This window comes from Bemisia tabaci, chromosome 3, assembly GCF_918797505.1.
Source record: "Bemisia tabaci chromosome 3, PGI_BMITA_v3".
Lineage (NCBI taxonomy): Eukaryota > Metazoa > Arthropoda > Insecta > Hemiptera > Aleyrodidae > Bemisia > Bemisia tabaci.
This window is the reverse complement of record NC_092795.1, coordinates 37,000,624-37,019,551: the sequence shown is the minus strand read 5'-3', so window position 1 is coordinate 37,019,551 and position 18,928 is coordinate 37,000,624. Positions and strand designations below refer to the sequence as shown.

The 18,928-nt window shown below is 40.7% G+C and overlaps 1 protein-coding gene across 1 annotated transcript; it reads right to left on the bottom strand.

The window, feature by feature from the left end:
* Window positions 1-519: 519 nt before the first annotated feature.
* Window positions 520-10,026, bottom strand: LOC109032896 (uncharacterized). Its single transcript, XM_019045229.2, has 3 exons — window positions 9,783-10,026; window positions 7,283-7,391; window positions 520-4,249 (listed from the first exon to the last, which is right to left on the bottom strand). The coding sequence occupies exons 1-3, from the start codon at window positions 9,847-9,849 to the stop codon at window positions 520-522; spliced, it is 3,906 nt and encodes a 1,301-aa protein (XP_018900774.2). The 5' UTR covers window positions 9,850-10,026.
* Between the last annotated feature and the right edge of the window lie 8,902 nt (window positions 10,027-18,928).

Here is an 18,928-nt window from a genome sequence, read left to right as displayed (position 1 = left end):
AATTAAAATTTCTTGATTCTATATTTTTAGAAATCTCTGAAAGTCTTACTTATCTTAAAAAAGAGAAAAAGATGGGGGCCTATGAGGACAACTTTCAATCATCACTTGCAGTCAAACGCATATACCCGTAGAGCGCTCACTGGGGAAAAAAAAACACATTGGATCTAGAGTCCAGACTCTTGAAAACATTGACAAGAAAGAGGACTCTTGATTCAATCAGATTTAAGCTTAAATCAAAAGGAAATTCGCTCAAATTAAGAGGCTGGGTTCTTGATTTAAGCTTAAATCTGATTGAATCAAGATTATTTTTTCTTGTTGAAGTTTTTAAGAGTCTGGACTCTAGATCCAGTGTGTTTTTTTCAGTGCTGCGAGATTTTTGGACATAATATTCGTTTTATTGTAATATATCGGTCATCCTTTGCGCACAGAATCCCCCAAATACTTTACGCGGTATCTATTTTGTTGCGAAAAATTAAAGCAGGGGATTTCTTTGAACAGAGATGAAGAGTACATAAGTTTCTATCGACCATATCCTCCGCCGTAACCACCCCCGTATCCACCCCCACCACCTCCGTAATTCCCGTAACCTCCGTTACCGAAACCCCCACCTCCCCCACCGAATCCACCATAGCCACCTCCATACCCCCCACCGTTGCCTCCGCCATACCCGTTGTATCCCGAGTTATGATGCGGATGATGCCCCCACGAGTTCCCATAATTATTATTATACCCAGGGCTCGGCTGCTGATAAGATGGCTGATTCCACGAGGAACCCGCGCCGTAGGAATTGCTGTTAGCCGACGCACTATTCACTCCGAAATTTGAACCATATGCCGGACTCCCAAACTGCCCATTGACGGTATTCGCTGACGAGCTGGTTCCCTGACCACTAGCACTAGCTGTTGCCCCATTTGCTTGAAAATTAGAGCCCCCACCTGGAGCACCGAACGTGCCACCGGCATTAAAGGCCGATGCGGAAGTGCCGGAGTTTCCATAACCTAAAGAATTACCATTTGCTGACGCGCCATTCACGGAGAAGCCACCGCCGTTGACGCCCGATCCAAATTGGCTGTTGAATGTGCTCGCTGAGGATTCAGAGGACCCTCCATTGATGCTTTTACTGCTAGAAGTGGCTCCGTTTACATTGAAACTAGCGCTTCCTAGTGGAGTGGCCTCGAATTGACCTTGAGCTCCGAAGGTGTTGGCGGAGGTGCTGGAAAGGGCTTTTCTCATTCTGAGATATTGGGGAGGATGACCTAATTCTGTCCTGAGCGCCGAGTTTTTACTGAAAGTCCCTCCGGAATTAGCTCCAATTATAGCTCCGGAATTTCCTCCCGCTATGGCTCCAGCGCCAGCGCCGGCACCAGCACCAGCCAAGGCTCCAAGAAGCCCACCTGCTAGGGTGTTTATAGAGCCTCCAGCTCCCGAAGCAAGTGGAAACCAGCCCTGGTTACCGAAATTATTTCCTTGCTTTCCATTTCTTGCAGAAAAACTAGAATGGGTCTTCTCACCACTGAGCGCAACAGGACGTATACCCGAACTAGGTCCAACCGCAGATCTTGCCCCAGAGCTACTTTGTGAAAAAGCTCCGTTTGTATCAGCATTCACGTCTGCCACAGCTTCGGGACTACCTCCGATCATGGCTCCAAGAAAACCCCCACCTAAATTACCAATGGGGCCTCCAACTCCAGGCGCAAGTCCAAAGCCACCGTGACTGCCAAGGACGCCTCCTAATCCGTGCGGACGATTGAGGCCACCGCTCTGTAAGCCAAAACCTCCCATTCCGATTGGTCTTCTGTGAGGGTGTCCAAAACTAGGTGCTCCTCCGTAGGGATGTCCAACCCCTCCAGGTCCAGGTGGGGCGAACGGATGTCCGAAATTGGATTCGGGATTCGAAGGATGTCCAAGACCGACAGATCCTCCACCTAGCGTCCCTGTGAGAGCGCCGATTCCTGAGACAAGAGGGGCAACAAGACCGCCTGATGCTCCTCCTGATAAAGTTCCAATGTTTGATCCGGTGGAAGATCCAGTACCTCCTTGCCCACCAGCACCTGTTCCAGATAGTGAGCCACCACTAGAGGTGAGCCCGCCGATGATACCTCCTTGCCCACCTAATACAGTGCCAATTGTGCCCCCGGGTAACGTGGATCCAACGCTGGGTCTGTTCGCTTCAGAGCCAGATGACGAACTTCCCACAGAGCTTGATGAGCCATTCACGCTTCCTTGTGTCCCTGAAGAACCACTGGAAGCACTCTCTTGCCCTCCCAGTTCTGCGTCAGGTCTGCTTGTTCCCGTCTCAGTATTTGTACTTGCAGTAGTGGTTAACCCTACTTGCCCCACTCCGTTCGTGCTCCCAACATTCGTTTCAGAGAGACCACTTGCATTTGAACCTGTAGAGACACTCGCAGTGCTCCCTTGCTCTCCAATTCCTGCGGTGGGTTTGCTTTCACTTGTTCCAGTAACTGTACTTTCCGTAGTGGCTGACTCCACTCCCCCTACCTCATCAGGCCCATAATTTGTACTTGGAACAGTTGTTGATCCGATCAGTCCTACTCCGTTCGGTCCACCAGAGTTTGATCCGAAGATACCACCAGATTGCGTACCTGAAGAAGCTATTGCAGAGCTTCCTTGTCCTCCGGGTCCTGTGCTAGGTCTTCCACCTGCGCTTGCAATCGCGGTTGGCCCACCAACATTTGCTCCAGGGAGACTGCCTGGATTTGTATTTGCTCCACCATATGTTCCTGGACCTCCACCGGATGCTGCGCTGGCAGCTGCACCTCCATTAGATTCTGCGTTTGCAACTGCATTTCCACTGGATGCAAATGCAGAGGCAGGAGCGTGGAGACCTCCAGAATCACTTGCCGGTGCATCCGCCTCGGCACTGGATCCACTGGTGGAGCTGCCGTCTCCAACTTTATTCGGTCTCGAAATGGCACCCGCAGGAGCATTGGCTTCACTCACACTCTCACCAAACCCTTCTTCTCTTGAACCGGCACTGCTACCAATTCCGGATTCAATGAATGCCTCTCCATGATTTTCTCCTCTCGTTTTGAATGTTCCACCGGCAGAAACGTCTAATCCATTGGCATTGCCCGCAATTGCACTAGAACCAGAGTCGGCGGCTGCGTTGACTCTTTTGTTAAATCCACTATTACCCGTGTTGACGTCTTGTGCTGATTGTGCTGCATTTTCAGTAACTGCTCTCTCTCTACCTGAAATATCTCTAGCAGTTATTGGCACTAATTGTGCCACTGAATTTGTGCCAGACTTTACTCTTGCCATACCTTGTTTGGTTATATCTGAGCCTGATCCATTAAAAGCCTCTGATTCTACAACTGGTTTTGCGGCTGAATTCTCCCCACTGTTCACATTTCCGTATCCGCCAACGATTGATCCTCCTATTGCACCAGAATTGCTAATCTTACCATCGAGCGGATTCCCTACTGGTCCTGCCCTTGAATTTGCAGTTGAATTTGATTCAGCATTCAACTCACTGGCAGCTTTGATATCTTTTTGACTGGATTCTGCACTGACTCTTGAATCAGATCCCTCGTGTTCTCGCACAATTGGTTCTTTCCCTGAAATATTCTGTGCTTCTGGTTTGATTTCTGAGCCCACTTTTTTATTTTTATGCGACAGGATTGCTGGATTTCCTTTGTCATTAGATTCATCTAATGCATCTTCGTTGCCTCCATCTATTACTGCCTCGGCTTTTGCCGTCAATTTTGCACTATCTAGTTCAGTTTCGTCACAGTCGGCATTTGGAGTCGATTCCTGTCCCTCTGGGTCTGATACCACTGATGAATCGGCTTTCACGCTACCATGCCCATCAGTATTTGTTTCTGCAGTCGCAACAGCCTTAGTATTCGAACCTGCAACATTTTGCGCATCTACTGTAGCTTTTGCATTGGAGGCTGCAACATTTTGCCCATCTACCGTCGCTTTTGCCTCTACTCGTCTTTTTGGATGACTACCATCGGAACTTGCCGATGCGGTGGCAACCGCGCGTGATGAAGTGACGCTCCGGACCGGACGATTGCCAAAATTGAAACCGTTGCTGAAAGCTCCTGACTGGCCGAACCCAAAATTGTTACCCAGGACATCTACGTTGGTACCAAAGCCATACGCATTTGCTGCAGAAGCTGCCAGGCTACCTCCGCTGTAACCACCGTTGACATTTTGGGATAAGGCATTGGCAGCAGAACTGCTGAATCCGATGCTTGCGAGGCCAGGAATGCCAAAATTAGCTCTGAAAAAAATGACGGGGTAAGTTTTAGCGAATAAACTAAATTATTTTGTATTATTTTCGCATATTTCAATAAGTTATTTCAGAGAATCAATTTCTTTTTCAAATTATTTCTCAAGATTTTTGATATATCTAGAAGTTAAAAGATTAAGTATGGTACTGTCCAAATTTGAAAAATTCGACTTTTAAAATAGAGATTTCCTGAAGGAATTCATGAAAAGTCTTTTGTTGGTTTTCAATGTTCATCCTGATATTATTTTGCCACTGAGAAACATTAATCATTTGTATTCCAGAAAGCATGTACAGGGTCAAAATTGTAAAATGCATCAGTGTAAATATTATGATAATGACAGGAAAAACAGTAAGTGCATGCAACAAAAACGAGTTCTTGCATATGCTTAGGTAGAGTAAATAAAAGTGTGTGTAAAAAAATCATTAAATATAAAAAAAGAAAATCCTTATTTTCGTTCAAAGTCCTCGCCGAATTCATAAACTCTCCTCCGCGAGAGACAGACACGTAAATCCTCAGTCTGTTGTTACCCCTCTCTCAGATTTTTATAGTTTTTATTTTTAAATTGAAGGGTTGAGATACTTGGCTCCACAAAGCACGCCACGATCACAGTGTGATTTCAAGTTACAAATGCGAGTAGCAGCAACGGGTCTGATGCGCATATGAGATGCAACCAACTGAGGAGACTTTTATTTTTAAATTCTTATAAAAATCACATTCACCCTACCAGAAATGTCTAAAATCGATTCCTTGACGCGGAATTTACGCGGTTATTATCGCGCATTTTCAAATTTACTGCAGCTACGGACACTTTTCTCTAAGCTGCCGGCAATTAAGTTTCTCCCTGAAGAGATTTTTAGCAACCACATACCCGTGTAAAAAAACAGCCTCACATCCTGCAGTCTCTTTGATATGATTTCAATCGTATTTAAGCATTTATTTTCTCCTTAATTTGGAAAAAACGCGAAAGCAAATGATTTAAAACGATTTAGATAATTTACATGAGGGATTTGTGGCAGTCTCCCAGATTATTTATTTATTTATGCAGGTTCGGTTTTCTTACATTTGTCTTCGGGCAAACGTGCTTGTCAAAGGTTACGAAGAAAGTGCCAGCAGATGTGGTTAATTTAAAAAATGGATCATAACGACTACGCAACGTGCGAGTTGAGGAGTGATTTTGAGATATTTCATGTGCTCATCGTGATTTTTGTAAAATTTTATCTCTTTGAAAATTCCTCAGTGGGTAGTATGCCTCTTACATCCAACGGATCCAATGGGCTGAGCCCACCATCGTAACATTTACCCTTCCGATTCGGTCAGATGGATTTACTTACTGATAGTGATAAAAATATGAGAAGTGCGAAAAGCTTTAAGCTGATTGATGCCTACAATTCGAAACTACCATCACCGCTGGAGGTGATGTCTGAAAAATTCTTGCGTGCCTCATAATCTCAGTCTTATCACTTGGAGCGCCCTTGATTACTGATGAAATCAGAAACTGGTTATAGCAGCTCGAGTCATCAAAGCAAGTCTAAATTTTTTTTAATCTAGCAGCCCCGCTGACACGACTTTTATTATATGGGTTGGAGTCTAAATCCTGCGAAAAGCGTTAGAAAGCGAGTAAACGATAGAAGCTAGTCTCGTCGGAGGCAGGTAGTAAAAACTCAGTATAGTATTCTTAGCGGGATTTCGCGGCAAATTTTCGTTACATCTAGTTGCAAAAGCTGGTCATCAACGTTAGGCCGCGACAAAGAAGTATTTATGGCAAAAACTCGAAAAATTTATTTGAAAGGCTTTGAGGACAAGTCGCATAAATGCAGTTTTTGCTATTTCGAGAAAAAGGTGTTTGAAATTTTGAAATTATATGGATATTAAAGGCGGAGAGAAAGTTCAAATTGACTTTTTGATACTTAAAAATTGGAATTTGGGAGCGCATTTTTCACAGAATACGAATTGATACTAGTTTTACGTGAAATCATTAATATCTCAATTTTTTTCTTTTAAAAAATGCACTTGTGCGCCTTGTCCTCCAAGCCCCTCATTTCTACTATAATTTTACCGATAAAGGGTCAGGGGCCATAACGCGAGGTGGGCACAGGAGGTAGATTGTAACTTCCAAACCACAGATTCAAATTATAGAGATACAAGTCTAAAGGAAGCAGATAGGGAAAGTATGCTGGAGATGATTTTTTAAATTGATTTGATTTTAATTTTTCTAGCCATGGACATATATTTTTTTTAAAGTATGCAACTTAACTTTACGAAGACTAGAATAGTCCTTGTATTTAAAGCGAACTGTTTAATATCAATTTGAATTTTTGGAGAGAAACTATATGTTTTAAAGGATGTATTTTAAGTTTAGTAAGGGTAAGCTAGAAGTTAAAAATAGTGAAATTTAAGTAGCACTACAGCCAAGTGTATGTACCTAAGTCTTATTCGACAAGTTTCCAACCTCATCAATTTTCAGGGGCGGACTGGCAGTGAAAAAGTTAGGAGGCGACCTAGATTTGAGGGCCCCTCCTGCGTCGTTCGGGGGCCCCTCCCTCGGAAAATTTTAAAAATTTCACATTTTTTTAAGCGCAATTTTCAGCATTTTTGGAGTCAAATTCAAGAGTGTTTGAACTTCAAAATAACCCATTCTCAGGATTCTTCGGAGGCCCGGGCCCCCTCATCATTTCTGGGGCCCCAGGAGCCCACTAGATTTCCCTGTATATTCTGTATTTTAACTTTAGGCGACCTTTTATGTCTCTTAGAGACAAATTTTCAAGGATTTTGAGGCATGGTAGTAACTGTAAAGGATTGGAAAATTACAACATTACCGGGAACAAAAAAACGACGAATCGAAAAAATCGCCGCGGGGGCCCCTCCAGGGCCTCTGCGGCAAATTGTTAGGGGGCGATCGCCTCCCCACCCCTATGGTCAGTCCGGCCCTGTCAATTTTGTATAGGTGTCATGCGTTACTTTCCTTTTATGGAAATACTTAATTGACTAATTACTATCAAACAATTTTAAAAGAAAAAACTCACGAGTTAGCGATGCTATTAGCTGCCGAACCGGCGATGTTAAAAAGACCTCTCTCCTGTATATTTATGTGATTTTTAGGAGGCGTTGACTCCTCACGATACTGATAAGTTCCTGCAGTCATTAAAAAGAAGTTGTGACATAAATACACACAGATTATTTGAAATTCAAAACTTTTTAGAGGCATCCAATCAAGCACAAGGTCGAGTTGGTGTAGAATGTTGTGTGTTAAATTCCATAATTCGAGCCCTCAATACGGAATCCTGCATATGTACAAGTAAGTGTCATTGCATCTTTAGATATAAATATAAGTGAAATGACGTCATCTATATTATACAGCTACAAGCAAAATCTTGGAAGCACTATTTCTGACAAACTGCCGGACCGATAAGGATGATCTTTACATGTATGTCATCTGTAGTAGATGTAGATGTGCAAAAAATTATGAAACCCCGAACTTTTAATGTTGTAGAGCTTTTAAAGCTCATGTCACTTAAGTCCAATGTTAATAGCGTGAGAGATATGTCGTTTCCGCTAGAAACGTCAAGGTTTGGGATTCTACCTGAGTGACTCGAATAAACAATAAAACAATGGAAAAGCTCGTGAAGGGCTCCTCATGCGAAGAGTTGAAGAACGGTGCATCGCTCAGGGTTCAAGGTTCAAGGTCCAAGGTATAAGGTTTTCACTCAATTTTTCCTCATTCTTCCGGCTTCGATTTGTGGCATTGGTCAATTTACTTGATTGCTGAATTTCTATTAATATTTACAGCAGATAAACAGCAGATACAAAGTGAGACGGCAGGCGCTCATGCGTCGCGTTGGGACGGACCAAATATTATTAACTCTTAACGATCGAAATCCGATTTTTTTTTTTTTTTTGTTTTTTTTTTTTTTTTTTTTTAAATTAAGTATTTAAAAATAACAAAATCAATGGAAATTTCTCCAGTAAGTGGACTGTAAAATTGTGTACATCCAGCTATTCCTCATCATTTAAAAATCTGAGTGTTACGTCAAAAATTTTGAAATCGATGCAGCTCGAACACAAAATGGTGTATTAAAATGGAAGAACATTTTTGCCTATGGATATGCGTATAGGGCCCGCAAAGCGGGCCTGAGGGCGCGAGGCACCCTCTCGGGGGTTGGGCCGCGTAGCGGTCAGGGGGCAGGGCCCCCTAGTATAATTATGATTTTCTTACCAATATTTTATTACGTAGCTACATACTATGGTGTTATCATAGCATGAGCATTGATTTTTCCTTTTTGCTGAAAAAAGGAAGCTTAATCGTAATTTTTGTTTTTTTACTTAAAAAATAAGGTAGGATGAGAACTAAAACTATGCAATACACACGATTAGGATATGCCTATTGAAAGAATGAATCTCTATTTGCAAGTAATCGGAAGTGTCAGCAGTTCTCATTTGTTTTGAAAAATTAGAGTAAAACCAGTTCTAATTGTCATCGATAACGGACTGTTGAGGTGTCTTAATACGTTACAAAAATTTTGGACCGATTAAAAGATTTTAACTTTGGCGCTCGTCAAAATTAATCTGTTGATCAATAATAAGCCAGAGTTAATGTTATTTGATCAGGTACCTTACTATAGGTACCAAAATGGCAATTCTTTTAAAAGGGCGATTGAGTTAGGTCGGAAAAGTGGATTATGTTTTCTAAATGGTAATCTTAACATTAATCCAAAATAACAGTTGCATTTGGTTTATTTCATCTTTGTGCTAATATGACTACATCTTGCTGTGAGAAACTACTATTTCTGGCATATTTTAGAAACAACAATGAGCATTTCTTATCCCTATGCAGATAGGTGCTTTTATGGATGAGCCAAAGTCCGTACATGTAAAATGTAGTCCACTCAAGGGGGCAAATCATTTCTGTAATACAAACATGTTTTGTCCTGAACACAGCAAAATTAAAAAAGGAAAATAGTAGCTTTAATTCAAAACCATGATTTTTTAGCCAAAAAATGCACCTGTCCGAACTAGTTGACTAGATCTATTTTCGTATTTTTTCTGTCTGAATGTTTGTGAAACGCTCTTTCAAGGAGTCGCCCAAATAAATCAATTATGAATTGTGCGACTTTTCGTCCACTGGACAAACACACGAAAGAGGAGATAAAACATCCGTTTATTTTGATACCATGTATGCCCAATTGCTCTTGGCTCCACTCCCAAAAACGAGATTTGAACCTGACGAGGCATTGGTTAATCAGCTATTGCTCCCGGAAAACTCACCGCTAAGGTCTGTTAAAAAACTTATGACTTGGTAAATCGATATGTGAGATCAGGGTCTGTGCCTTATTTGGACGTATTTCTGTCAAACGGAACTATGTGCATCAAGACACGAGCCCCAAGACCCATAGGAATGTATGCATAACAAGGCTCACGTCATAATGCACATAGTTCCGTTCGGTAGAAATATACGTCCATTTGTACCCTCTCGTCCCTTTAATCTCGAGCTTTATACATTTGCTTTTAAGAATCCAGCTCGCTTACCATATTGTGACTCCGGCAGTGAGAACAATCCACTCAAATTAAGCCAAATGAAAACCAATGGAAACATGACAAAAAAAGAACAAAAATTTAGAATCACTGTCGCGACTGCCCGCTCTGTCGGGCTCGTGAAAATGGATGAGGTCGAAATGATCGTTAACGGATTTCGATTGATGAATCTGTGGGGGAAGTTATCGAGTAATTAATTGTCTGGGCGATATTAATTTTGTGATAAAGAAAGGGAAGACCTGCGATGATCGAAGAAAGATTTGCCAAATTCTACGAAAGAATGAAACACGCTTGCATTAATCATCATCATAATATCTTTCAAAATCACGCCCATGGAACTGAATTCTTGCATACTGATCGAGTGCATCGCGAAGCGTAAGTCGGAACAAGAAATTCGTTTTTTTATTTGACATATTTTACAGTATGTTATGCAAAACTATGACCGGACGACTTTTTTCCTTTCCTTTTTGGTTAGTTCTTATTTTCCTTTAACTCGAATGACTTTATTTTTTTGGTTTACCTAGGGTCATAAAGTTGAAAAAAAGGCAATGACAATATCTCGCAGAGTTGGCTAGTAGAATTATTTAGCACGTATCGACTCCATGATTGAAATTATTTTAAAATGTTCCGTAACGCGAATGAACTTCCAAACCAAACTGCCTCGATCAAGAGTTAAGAGTCCGAGAAACGGGCTCAAGTGTCGACTCGACTGCTGACTCTCACTCGCGCCTCGCGCGTAACCGTTCACGGCTTGAAAACTCCTACAAAACAGAGGGTAGGCAAATAGCTTAACCTCTAGTTCTTCACGCTCCTAAAATGCCTCCTGTATATGAAGGCGTTTTTTGTGAGTGAACAAGTGAACTGTCACTTCATGTTGGAGCTCATGGAAACCAATTTTACTCGGTAGCATTGTATACACAGATTATACGTACGTTTTTACGTTTTGTGTAAAAAGTTTTCAGTGAAGATGTATGAAATTTAATTGATTTTTTTGATAGGAATTTTTTTCTAATAGAAATTTAAGGTGCAATCCAGAGATCGTGAAAGTAGAGAAGAAAAATTTGAAATGAGAAATATGTTGAAACTTAGTAACATTGTGAAAATGAACGCTAACTCGGAACTCAAACAATATAGGTTTTTAGAACTGAAAAAGTTCACCTCAACGTCATGTCGGTTTCCCTTCAATTTCAGTGCAGGCAGGAAGAGTGTTCTTGTGGTCGAATTTTGTGAAATGAGACGCTCAATCAGAACACACTGAATGAAGAGTTTTTACCGAACAAGAAGAGGCTGCTTAAACGTCATATCATTTTGCCTTCAATTTTTAGTGTATGCAACACAATCTTCTAAGTGGTCGAATAGTGGTATCATCCCCCCGATAATGGTCAAACGGTCGCTGTCGGCGAATTAGCTGAACACACAATAACTCCCCTTATTGCCGCTTTAACTTACTTAAATTTTTTAATGGTGCGCAGCTATGACAGATGGAAAGGTGCTCGAATTTGGATTCAAGTATTTATTAGAAAACGCTCAGTAAAGCAAGTGCTCCTTTTACGCTGTTTTCAACTAAACTTTTTCTTGTTTTTTCATTTCCCAACCGAGATGATAAAGATGAAAAACAAGAAAAGAAGAAGAAGAAGAAGAAAGAAAGAGAACAGGGAAAAGGAAGAAGAGAGTAGAAGGAGGAGGAACAAAAAGAAAAAAGTAAAGAGAAGAAACATAGAAAGGAGAAAAAAGGGGAAAAGAAGAATGGAAGAAATTAAAATAAAACAAGAAAGAAAAGGCAAAACATAAGGCAAAAAAGACTTTAGAAAGAAGAAGGAATTAGGAGAAATGAGAAGTAGAAAATAAGGAGAAGATTGAGAAGAAAATGAAAAAAGAGAAAAAAGAATGAGATATGAAAAAAAGAAGATGAAAAAAGAGGGTAAGGAAGAAGCAAGCAAGAAGAAGAAGGAAGGAGGAAGATGTAGAAAAGAGAGAGAAGAAAATGAAAAGAGAATAGAAAAGAATATAGGAGATGGGCAAGAATAATCTGTTAAAGTAGTTAACGTGCAAAAACAGCTCTCCCTAGCGCTTTGGTGTTAGAAATAAAAATTAAACAAATATTTCAAACTATCACGCAAAACTGTCTGCGTAAATGTTATAACTCATTTTGGAAGGGAAAACAATTAACATATCTCAGTTTATATGAACCTAAAAGCTTCTCGGCCTTCAATTGAGCCAAATGCATGACTGCATGACGCGCGAAGCTTAATTGCTCGCTCTTTTCCTGAAATTTGTGTTCCCTTTTCTGGGAAAAAGAAGGGCATGCAGAAATATACAAAAAACGAACCGTTAGGGCAGGTGCTCCTCGATTTCCAACATGAGCATTTGATATTTACGTTCAAGGAATCCATTTTTGAAATCAATTTTTGTCAATAAATCATCGGTTGCCTCGATGGTTGCATTTGAAAAGCGACAGCCCATTCTTTATGGAGAAATACATTGTGAGAGATGAAGAGACCGGGTTTGACATGTACTGTGACTCAGCGGGTGTATCGGATTCATTCTCGCCCAAAAGTGACCGTTTTGAAATTCAGAATTTTAGGGATTTTTCTTGATAATTTTTCAGGGTTTACGGTGGTCAAAAACTCCGGGAAAATTCTTGTGACATCAGAATCCTTAGTTTTTTCGATACGAACAATACAACAAGTAATTTGTGCGGCTCACTATAAGCATACGAGTGCGCTAGAAACAACACCGCATCCTGGCCCGGGCATATCCATTCATCCAAAGTTGTTGTATATTTGATGCGAGTACACAACATGCAATCAGCTCCGACACGCGATCATCGGAGAAGTAACCGATTTAATGTTTCATCGATGGTTTAATCCCCCAAAGTTGTGTGAATAAAATTTTTGGGGTTTGAAGTCTAATGTCTCAGGGGATGTAAAACTACGGACGCAAATGAGAAAACTACCAATTGGGCGAAAAAAAGTCAACTGTATGGGGACACACGTCTATCTCCCCCCTCCCTCCCAGCCGACGTCCATCGTCCGGAGTTTTTAACGTCTCGACGTTAAAAATGATCTCGCGGATTCGTTGAACTCGCCAATAAATCGTTGCCTACCTGACAAAAGGGCGTAAGTACACTCTGCAATGAACCCTGTCCTCCATACAGCTAAATACCTCTCCAAGATCATCTAAATATGTAGTTACGCCCTTTTGTCAGCCAAGCGACGAAATGTTACAATTCTTTACTTTGTCTCCTTGCGTTATTAAGTATCGATTCAGACGCCATCAAAGTAACTTATATTATATTGATTTATTCATTATTTTTTCCCAAATCACAGCTTTTCCTTTTTCTGCGAGGTATCTCGATTACTTGATAAAAAAACCATATAAAAAAGAAACAGCCATGTAAGGTGAAATGTATTCACCATATCTGTCAGGATGTACTTTTTAATCGGAGCTTGGTTCTAAAAAATGGACCCTTGCTAGCCGAAAAAGTTGAAGAGATGGGACTGCATTAATGCAGGCATAAGTATGAAACGACGTTCGTTTGAAGTGGGATTAATTATCTGTCGAGTGAGTAATTTTTGGGCAGGGGGCGGGAGGCGGTGACCGGGTTATCGCTGACCAGAATGATGCACGAGCAGCTGGTGGCTACTTGCGCTCAGCACCGAGGGAAGATCAGGTCATTTATAAGTAAAGTATCAGAGTGGAAAGTGTACATTGTTGTAGTCCAATTTTTGGTAAGCACTCTAAGATATTCCCAAGGGAAAAAAATAAATATACCAATAAAATAAACGGCGTCATTAAAAGAAAACATAAAGTGTACGAACGTAATTACGATAATTTTTTGTGAATGTAGGCAACACACCAGGGCCGGATTTGCCTACTTGCCGCCTGTATTTTGCCGCACCCCTCTCATTCGTTTTCAAACATCAATAAAAACCATCAAATGAACGTGCCAGCGGAGGAGGGGTGCATAAGACGCGTTTTCTCGTGTTGAACACATTTTGCGGGAAAGCCCTGTCAACAATACTAGCAAAAGTTCACGGAACTTTGCGCGAAAGTTAAGTTTCGTAAACTTATTTCTGTGTGGACAAGGCCTTCCTTTCATGAGAAATGAACGAAAAAATTATGAAAGAACAAACATAAATGTTGATTAATGATTTTAACTTGATTTTAACTGCGCGCCGCGCGTGTTTGACGTAATGCGTGAAGTATTCACGCAGTCTTGTAGGCGCTATGCGTTTCACGCTGACCGCAATGACCGGATTGTGTTTGATGCAATGCGTGAAGTATTTGTGCAGTCTTGTAGGCGCTAGTATGTGTGACATGCCGATCGCCGCGCCGAGGGTTCCTCCTTTTCATCTCAAGTTCTCGTCATCATTCCTCTCTAATTGTAAGTCCATTTTTCCAGGCCAAATTACGTGTCTGGTTTCTCTCTTAACTCGACGAATTAAATGTGCTTTCTCTTGTATCACTGAAAGACGACAAAATTAGAAATTACTATACTCTCAGGAAATGAGAGATTTTGTCACCTTCTCTCGTTTGTAATTTTTTTCTAAATTCGATTTTTTTAATACCTACATTTAAAAAAATCGCAAAATTTGCCGCCCCCTATAGATTTGCCGCCATGGGCCGTGGTCCATGTGGCCACCCCCTTGATCCGGCCCTGAACCACACCACTGCTTTGTTGCTTAGCTTTCCATTTAACGACTGACTAACTATTGACCTAACTGACTGACTGACTGACTATAATAAGTATCATCATTTATTAATTATCCGTGAAGTTTTTACTAAATCATCGAATTAAATTGCACGTAAATAGGAGCGAACCATGATTGCTAATATTGAGTTCGTGTTACGTATTTTTGTAGCACCAGTACCAAGTAGTTACCTAGATTCTCGTATATCAATCGCCCAGTTGGTTCAGGTCCATCGGACCTTCGAAATTTCTCTTTCCATCTCTTCCGGCAAGACAACATGGTTATGTTTTGACAAAAAACCGCGGCGCATCGTGTCGCATCAGTGACAGTTTGCGGACGCCTGGGGTGCGGACACGTGTTGCGACGGCGGCGTCGCGGGGACACGCGACCGAAGGACCGGACACGTGGCGCGAGTTAGCACTGTAATCGCCACCGGATATCCGATTCCTCGCACCGGAAGTGACTGCGGCTCTGATTAATTGAGTCCTCCAAACCCGCCACGATTATCCGCTTATTAGCATTCTTCCCTCATTCCTTCCAATGGGAGTGGTAATGAGGGCGTGAAGAGGAAAAAAATTATATTCACTTTTTTATCAAAGGGGTGGACCGGTCGATCGATTTTTGGGAATTCGCTCATTCTAAGCGTGAGATCTCGTCGTATTTGATATCTCTCTTTTTTCTATCATATTCTATTAGATTTTTTGACGGTTTGTGAAGGGAGGGTAAGAACGAAGCGAATTTTATTTAAAGTTCCGAGCCTCCTTGGCAAGTTCCTTTATTTAATTTATATTTTGAGAAAAAAACTGATGAAAACTCTTATCAGCAGTTTTTCAAAAGAAAAGTCTCCAAATCAATATGATATTCGCGATTATAAAATGCGCAATATTGAAATTATCGTAGATGAATTTATCGGCAAGAGGTTTTTTAGCTGTTTCATAAAAAAATTATGACATTAACGTACCTCAAACCGAAGAATTAATGTAGGTATGAGAATCCGAATACACGTAGTGCCTTCCGCTTCCATGAAAAACACATTATTCGGAGACTTTCTTCTTCAAAAACTGACGATACAAGTCTTAATCGGTTCATTTTTCATAAGATATCGATATAATTTTTATGTCAGAGAATTAATAAAAATAAATTGAAAGTTCATATTCGCCTGTCACATAGGGTCCAGTCTAGAGATCTCGAGCTATAAACTCAGAGCATTAAAACGCTCTGGTCAAAATCATTTTTAACGTATATTGTTCTCATCACGGTCCACAATGGAGCTTGTTCTCTATCAAAACTCGGAAACACCCCTCGGTTATAAAAACTGTCTTTATTATTCCAAAGCTATCAAGTATCCCTAAACTAGAGTATCAATTTTATTGCGATTATCATTTTTCGCATGATATATCTCTAATCGAGCGCACCTTCCATCGTGTGTTGCATTAAAAGGCACATTTTGCTCTTCATATGTTATTTTAAGTGGACACACACGTGGGACGTATTTAATACCGAAACTCGTGCCAAAACGTATCGGGTATCCGGTGTTTCGGCAGACTTGAAAGAAATGATCTCACGGGTCACAGAAAACAACGTAGCGGCTGCAGCTCTCTTCAACCTTTGATATACATCAGCACAAGCGGAGAAGAACGTTTCAAGAGCATGTAAACTTGAACAAATTTTGTAGTTCGCGATAATATAGACTTAAATTGGCGACGGATAATTGAAACGCGAGATATAATTACGTGTGCAAGTCAGATTTTCATAAAAACACGAAGGATATACGGTAGCATATACCTATGAAATGAAGGCGCAGTACAGACGTTTACTCACGTGTTATCTAAGGTTGGCGTGTTAAATACCTTGTTCCATGACTGTATGCTGAACGCAATTTTTTTTCCACTCTGGCTGACCTTCATCCTTCTTATGACAACTCCATCGGACAAAGTCTTTCAACTTGCGATAAGGCAAAGAAAAAACAAAAAAAAAAACAGCTCATCTGTTTTTCCCTACTGTTGAGTGTTCTGATCGTCGTTAGTATTTACCAAAACTGCCTTGAAATAATATTAAATAGTTTTTATTAAATTGCATTGCTCTATGGTCGTGAAACGGGGGCAAAGTCACTAATTATCCACATGAATCATGCAAAAGATTTAGAAACTGTACCATTATCAATGCTATCTTTGGCCTGCGTCTTTTGCCAATGGATTTCACTTTAAATATTTGACGCTTGAATTCAGCATCATTGTACTTAGCTCCAATCGTGTATGCGAATCGAGAATTCGTCCTCAGCTGATAGGATGCATTACATCTATAAGACCAGTGTGGGTCTCCATCCCCGCTCATGAAGGAAGTAGCCCTTGCTTGGCGTTGTCATCGGCTAATCAGCCTGGAGCAGTGGCGTCGTGAAAGGGTCGTCAGGGGAGGGGGATGGTTGTCCAAACAATGGGATTAATTGCAATCGGGGTGGTACACGGCAAATTGCACCGAGCCGGCCCGAAATCAATCGAGTAAAATATTTGCTCGCTTACTATTTATGGGCAAATAAGTCAATAAACAATCAAAGTCAGCTTGGGGTCTCCGGATCCTGCGTGCAGATCGAACACGGTCACCGGTGAACCATTCGCCATGTTGTCGAATCGATAGGGTGAAATTAAACATGTAGGAGAGAAGTGGTATATGAGAGGAGAACGATATATCAGGCAGGAACGTTGAGAATGTAAGAAGAAATGTATCTTTTACATAAATTCAGGGTGTCTAGCATCAGGACAAACCGGGAAATATCAGGAATTTTGACCAATCAGGAAAAAATCAGGAAAATCGGAAAAATCGGACATTTTATGAGGAATTTTTCTTACGCGAATCTCCTTAGCGGAGAAGTCTTACTGCTTTTTGCCTACCATGCCAGTAGTAGTCGCGCCGTCTTTGTTTCCGGAAATAAATCAGGAAAATATCAGGAAAAATCAGGAAAATATCAGGATTTTTCAAAATTAAAAAATACTAGACACCCTGAAATTGTTGGTTTACTAATATCTACTAATGTATACAAAATCTAAAAGGTCTGAGAGCTTTTGCAAAAAACGGGGGAAATACATTTAACAAATCTAAAATTAATTTTAGTTTTCTTCGACTTTCATTCTGGGCATTTTTAAATAATACTCAACATTATGAGATACTTGCATTAGTATCGAATGCGAGGTATAGTTACGAGCCATTTGAGTTGTCCGTCATGTGTGTCAGAGAAAAATTATGGAAGATATTTTTCAATGTCAATTTGACTACTTTGTTGATATTTCATTAACCCACTATTCTATGTACTTCTACTCTAAACTTTTGGACCCATATTTTCATTTCGTCCACCTTGATCCGTTTGGCTCAAAATTACGGAACATTTTTGTGGCAATTAGGAGCAAATATGACTTATGCTCCAATTTCAGTCTTACAATGACAAGACATCGGTTTGCAGATCCAGCTACGGTTAATCCAGTCAGATATCTGTAAAATTGGAATTTTGATGGTCATGATCCTTCGCTTTTGATCAAGATTCCAACTGCTAACTCTGAACATTGCAGCTCAAAAAACGAATATGCTTTTTTTATTAGCACGGCAACCGTGGATTCACCCTCCCAAAGAAGGGGCGGATCTTAATCCGGAATAAGCCCGCGGCTCCAGTATTTCGCTGGTTATATTCATAGGCCATTTTATCACCGGAGGGCCCCCGCACCCCCGCGCTCATAACAGCGCTCAGTGGTTAAAACGAAGAGAAGCGCAGGATCAAGGTCTCTTACAAATAGTGGTATTTCAAAACTTCACCGGTATTAAGTACAAAATATGTCTGATCATGCTGCAAATAATTTAAAAACTTAGAGTGAAAATCGGCGTGTACTTGTGTCGTTATGTTCCAAAAAAAATTCGGGCTGAATGAATGCGGAGTGTAATATCTTCTTTTTACGGAGTGCTGTACACTGCTACGACGGGGCGGAATCTTCTCTTTTTGCGGAGTGTCGCACTCTCTGGTGGAAGAAATTTCACTCCGCATTTGTACGACTCGGGTTCTTAAGGCGCTAAATTGACTCTGGAGTGAGCTACACACTGAATTTAACTTCGAGTTTTTTAACAATGCATCTACAAATAGCTGCAAGAGATAAGTAATAACGCTCTCTGGTAATAGTGGTATGAGTATAATAATAATTACAACTCTTGCATACGATATATTTCAAATTAAAATGTGGTCGGATCAAACATTTAATAAAGCGCACAATTTTCAGTGACCACCAGACAAGAGCGCCAAGCAAAGTCGTGTGTCATATGCAGAGAGGAATACAATTTTGGAAAAAAAAAAAAAAAAAAAAAAAAAAAAAACTCATTATGTTTGACAAGATCGTTTTGTTTCATTTAGAAGTTGAACATTTTTGATCAAATATTGTAACAATCCGTCAGAATTCCTCTTTTTCACTA

Excerpts from the sequence above, each read along its gene's own strand:
- LOC109032896 (XM_019045229.2), bottom strand. The coding sequence starts at position 9,849 with ATGTTTCCATTGGTTTTCATTTGGCTTAATTTGAGTGGATTGTTCTCA. Across the intron at positions 7,392-9,782 it reads ACTGCCGGAGTCACAATATG|GAACTTATCAGTATCGTGAG; the intron begins GTAAGCGAGCTG and ends TAATGACTGCAG. Across the intron at positions 4,250-7,282 it reads GCTAATAGCATCGCTAACTC|AGCTAATTTTGGCATTCCTG; the intron begins GTGAGTTTTTTC and ends CATTTTTTTCAG.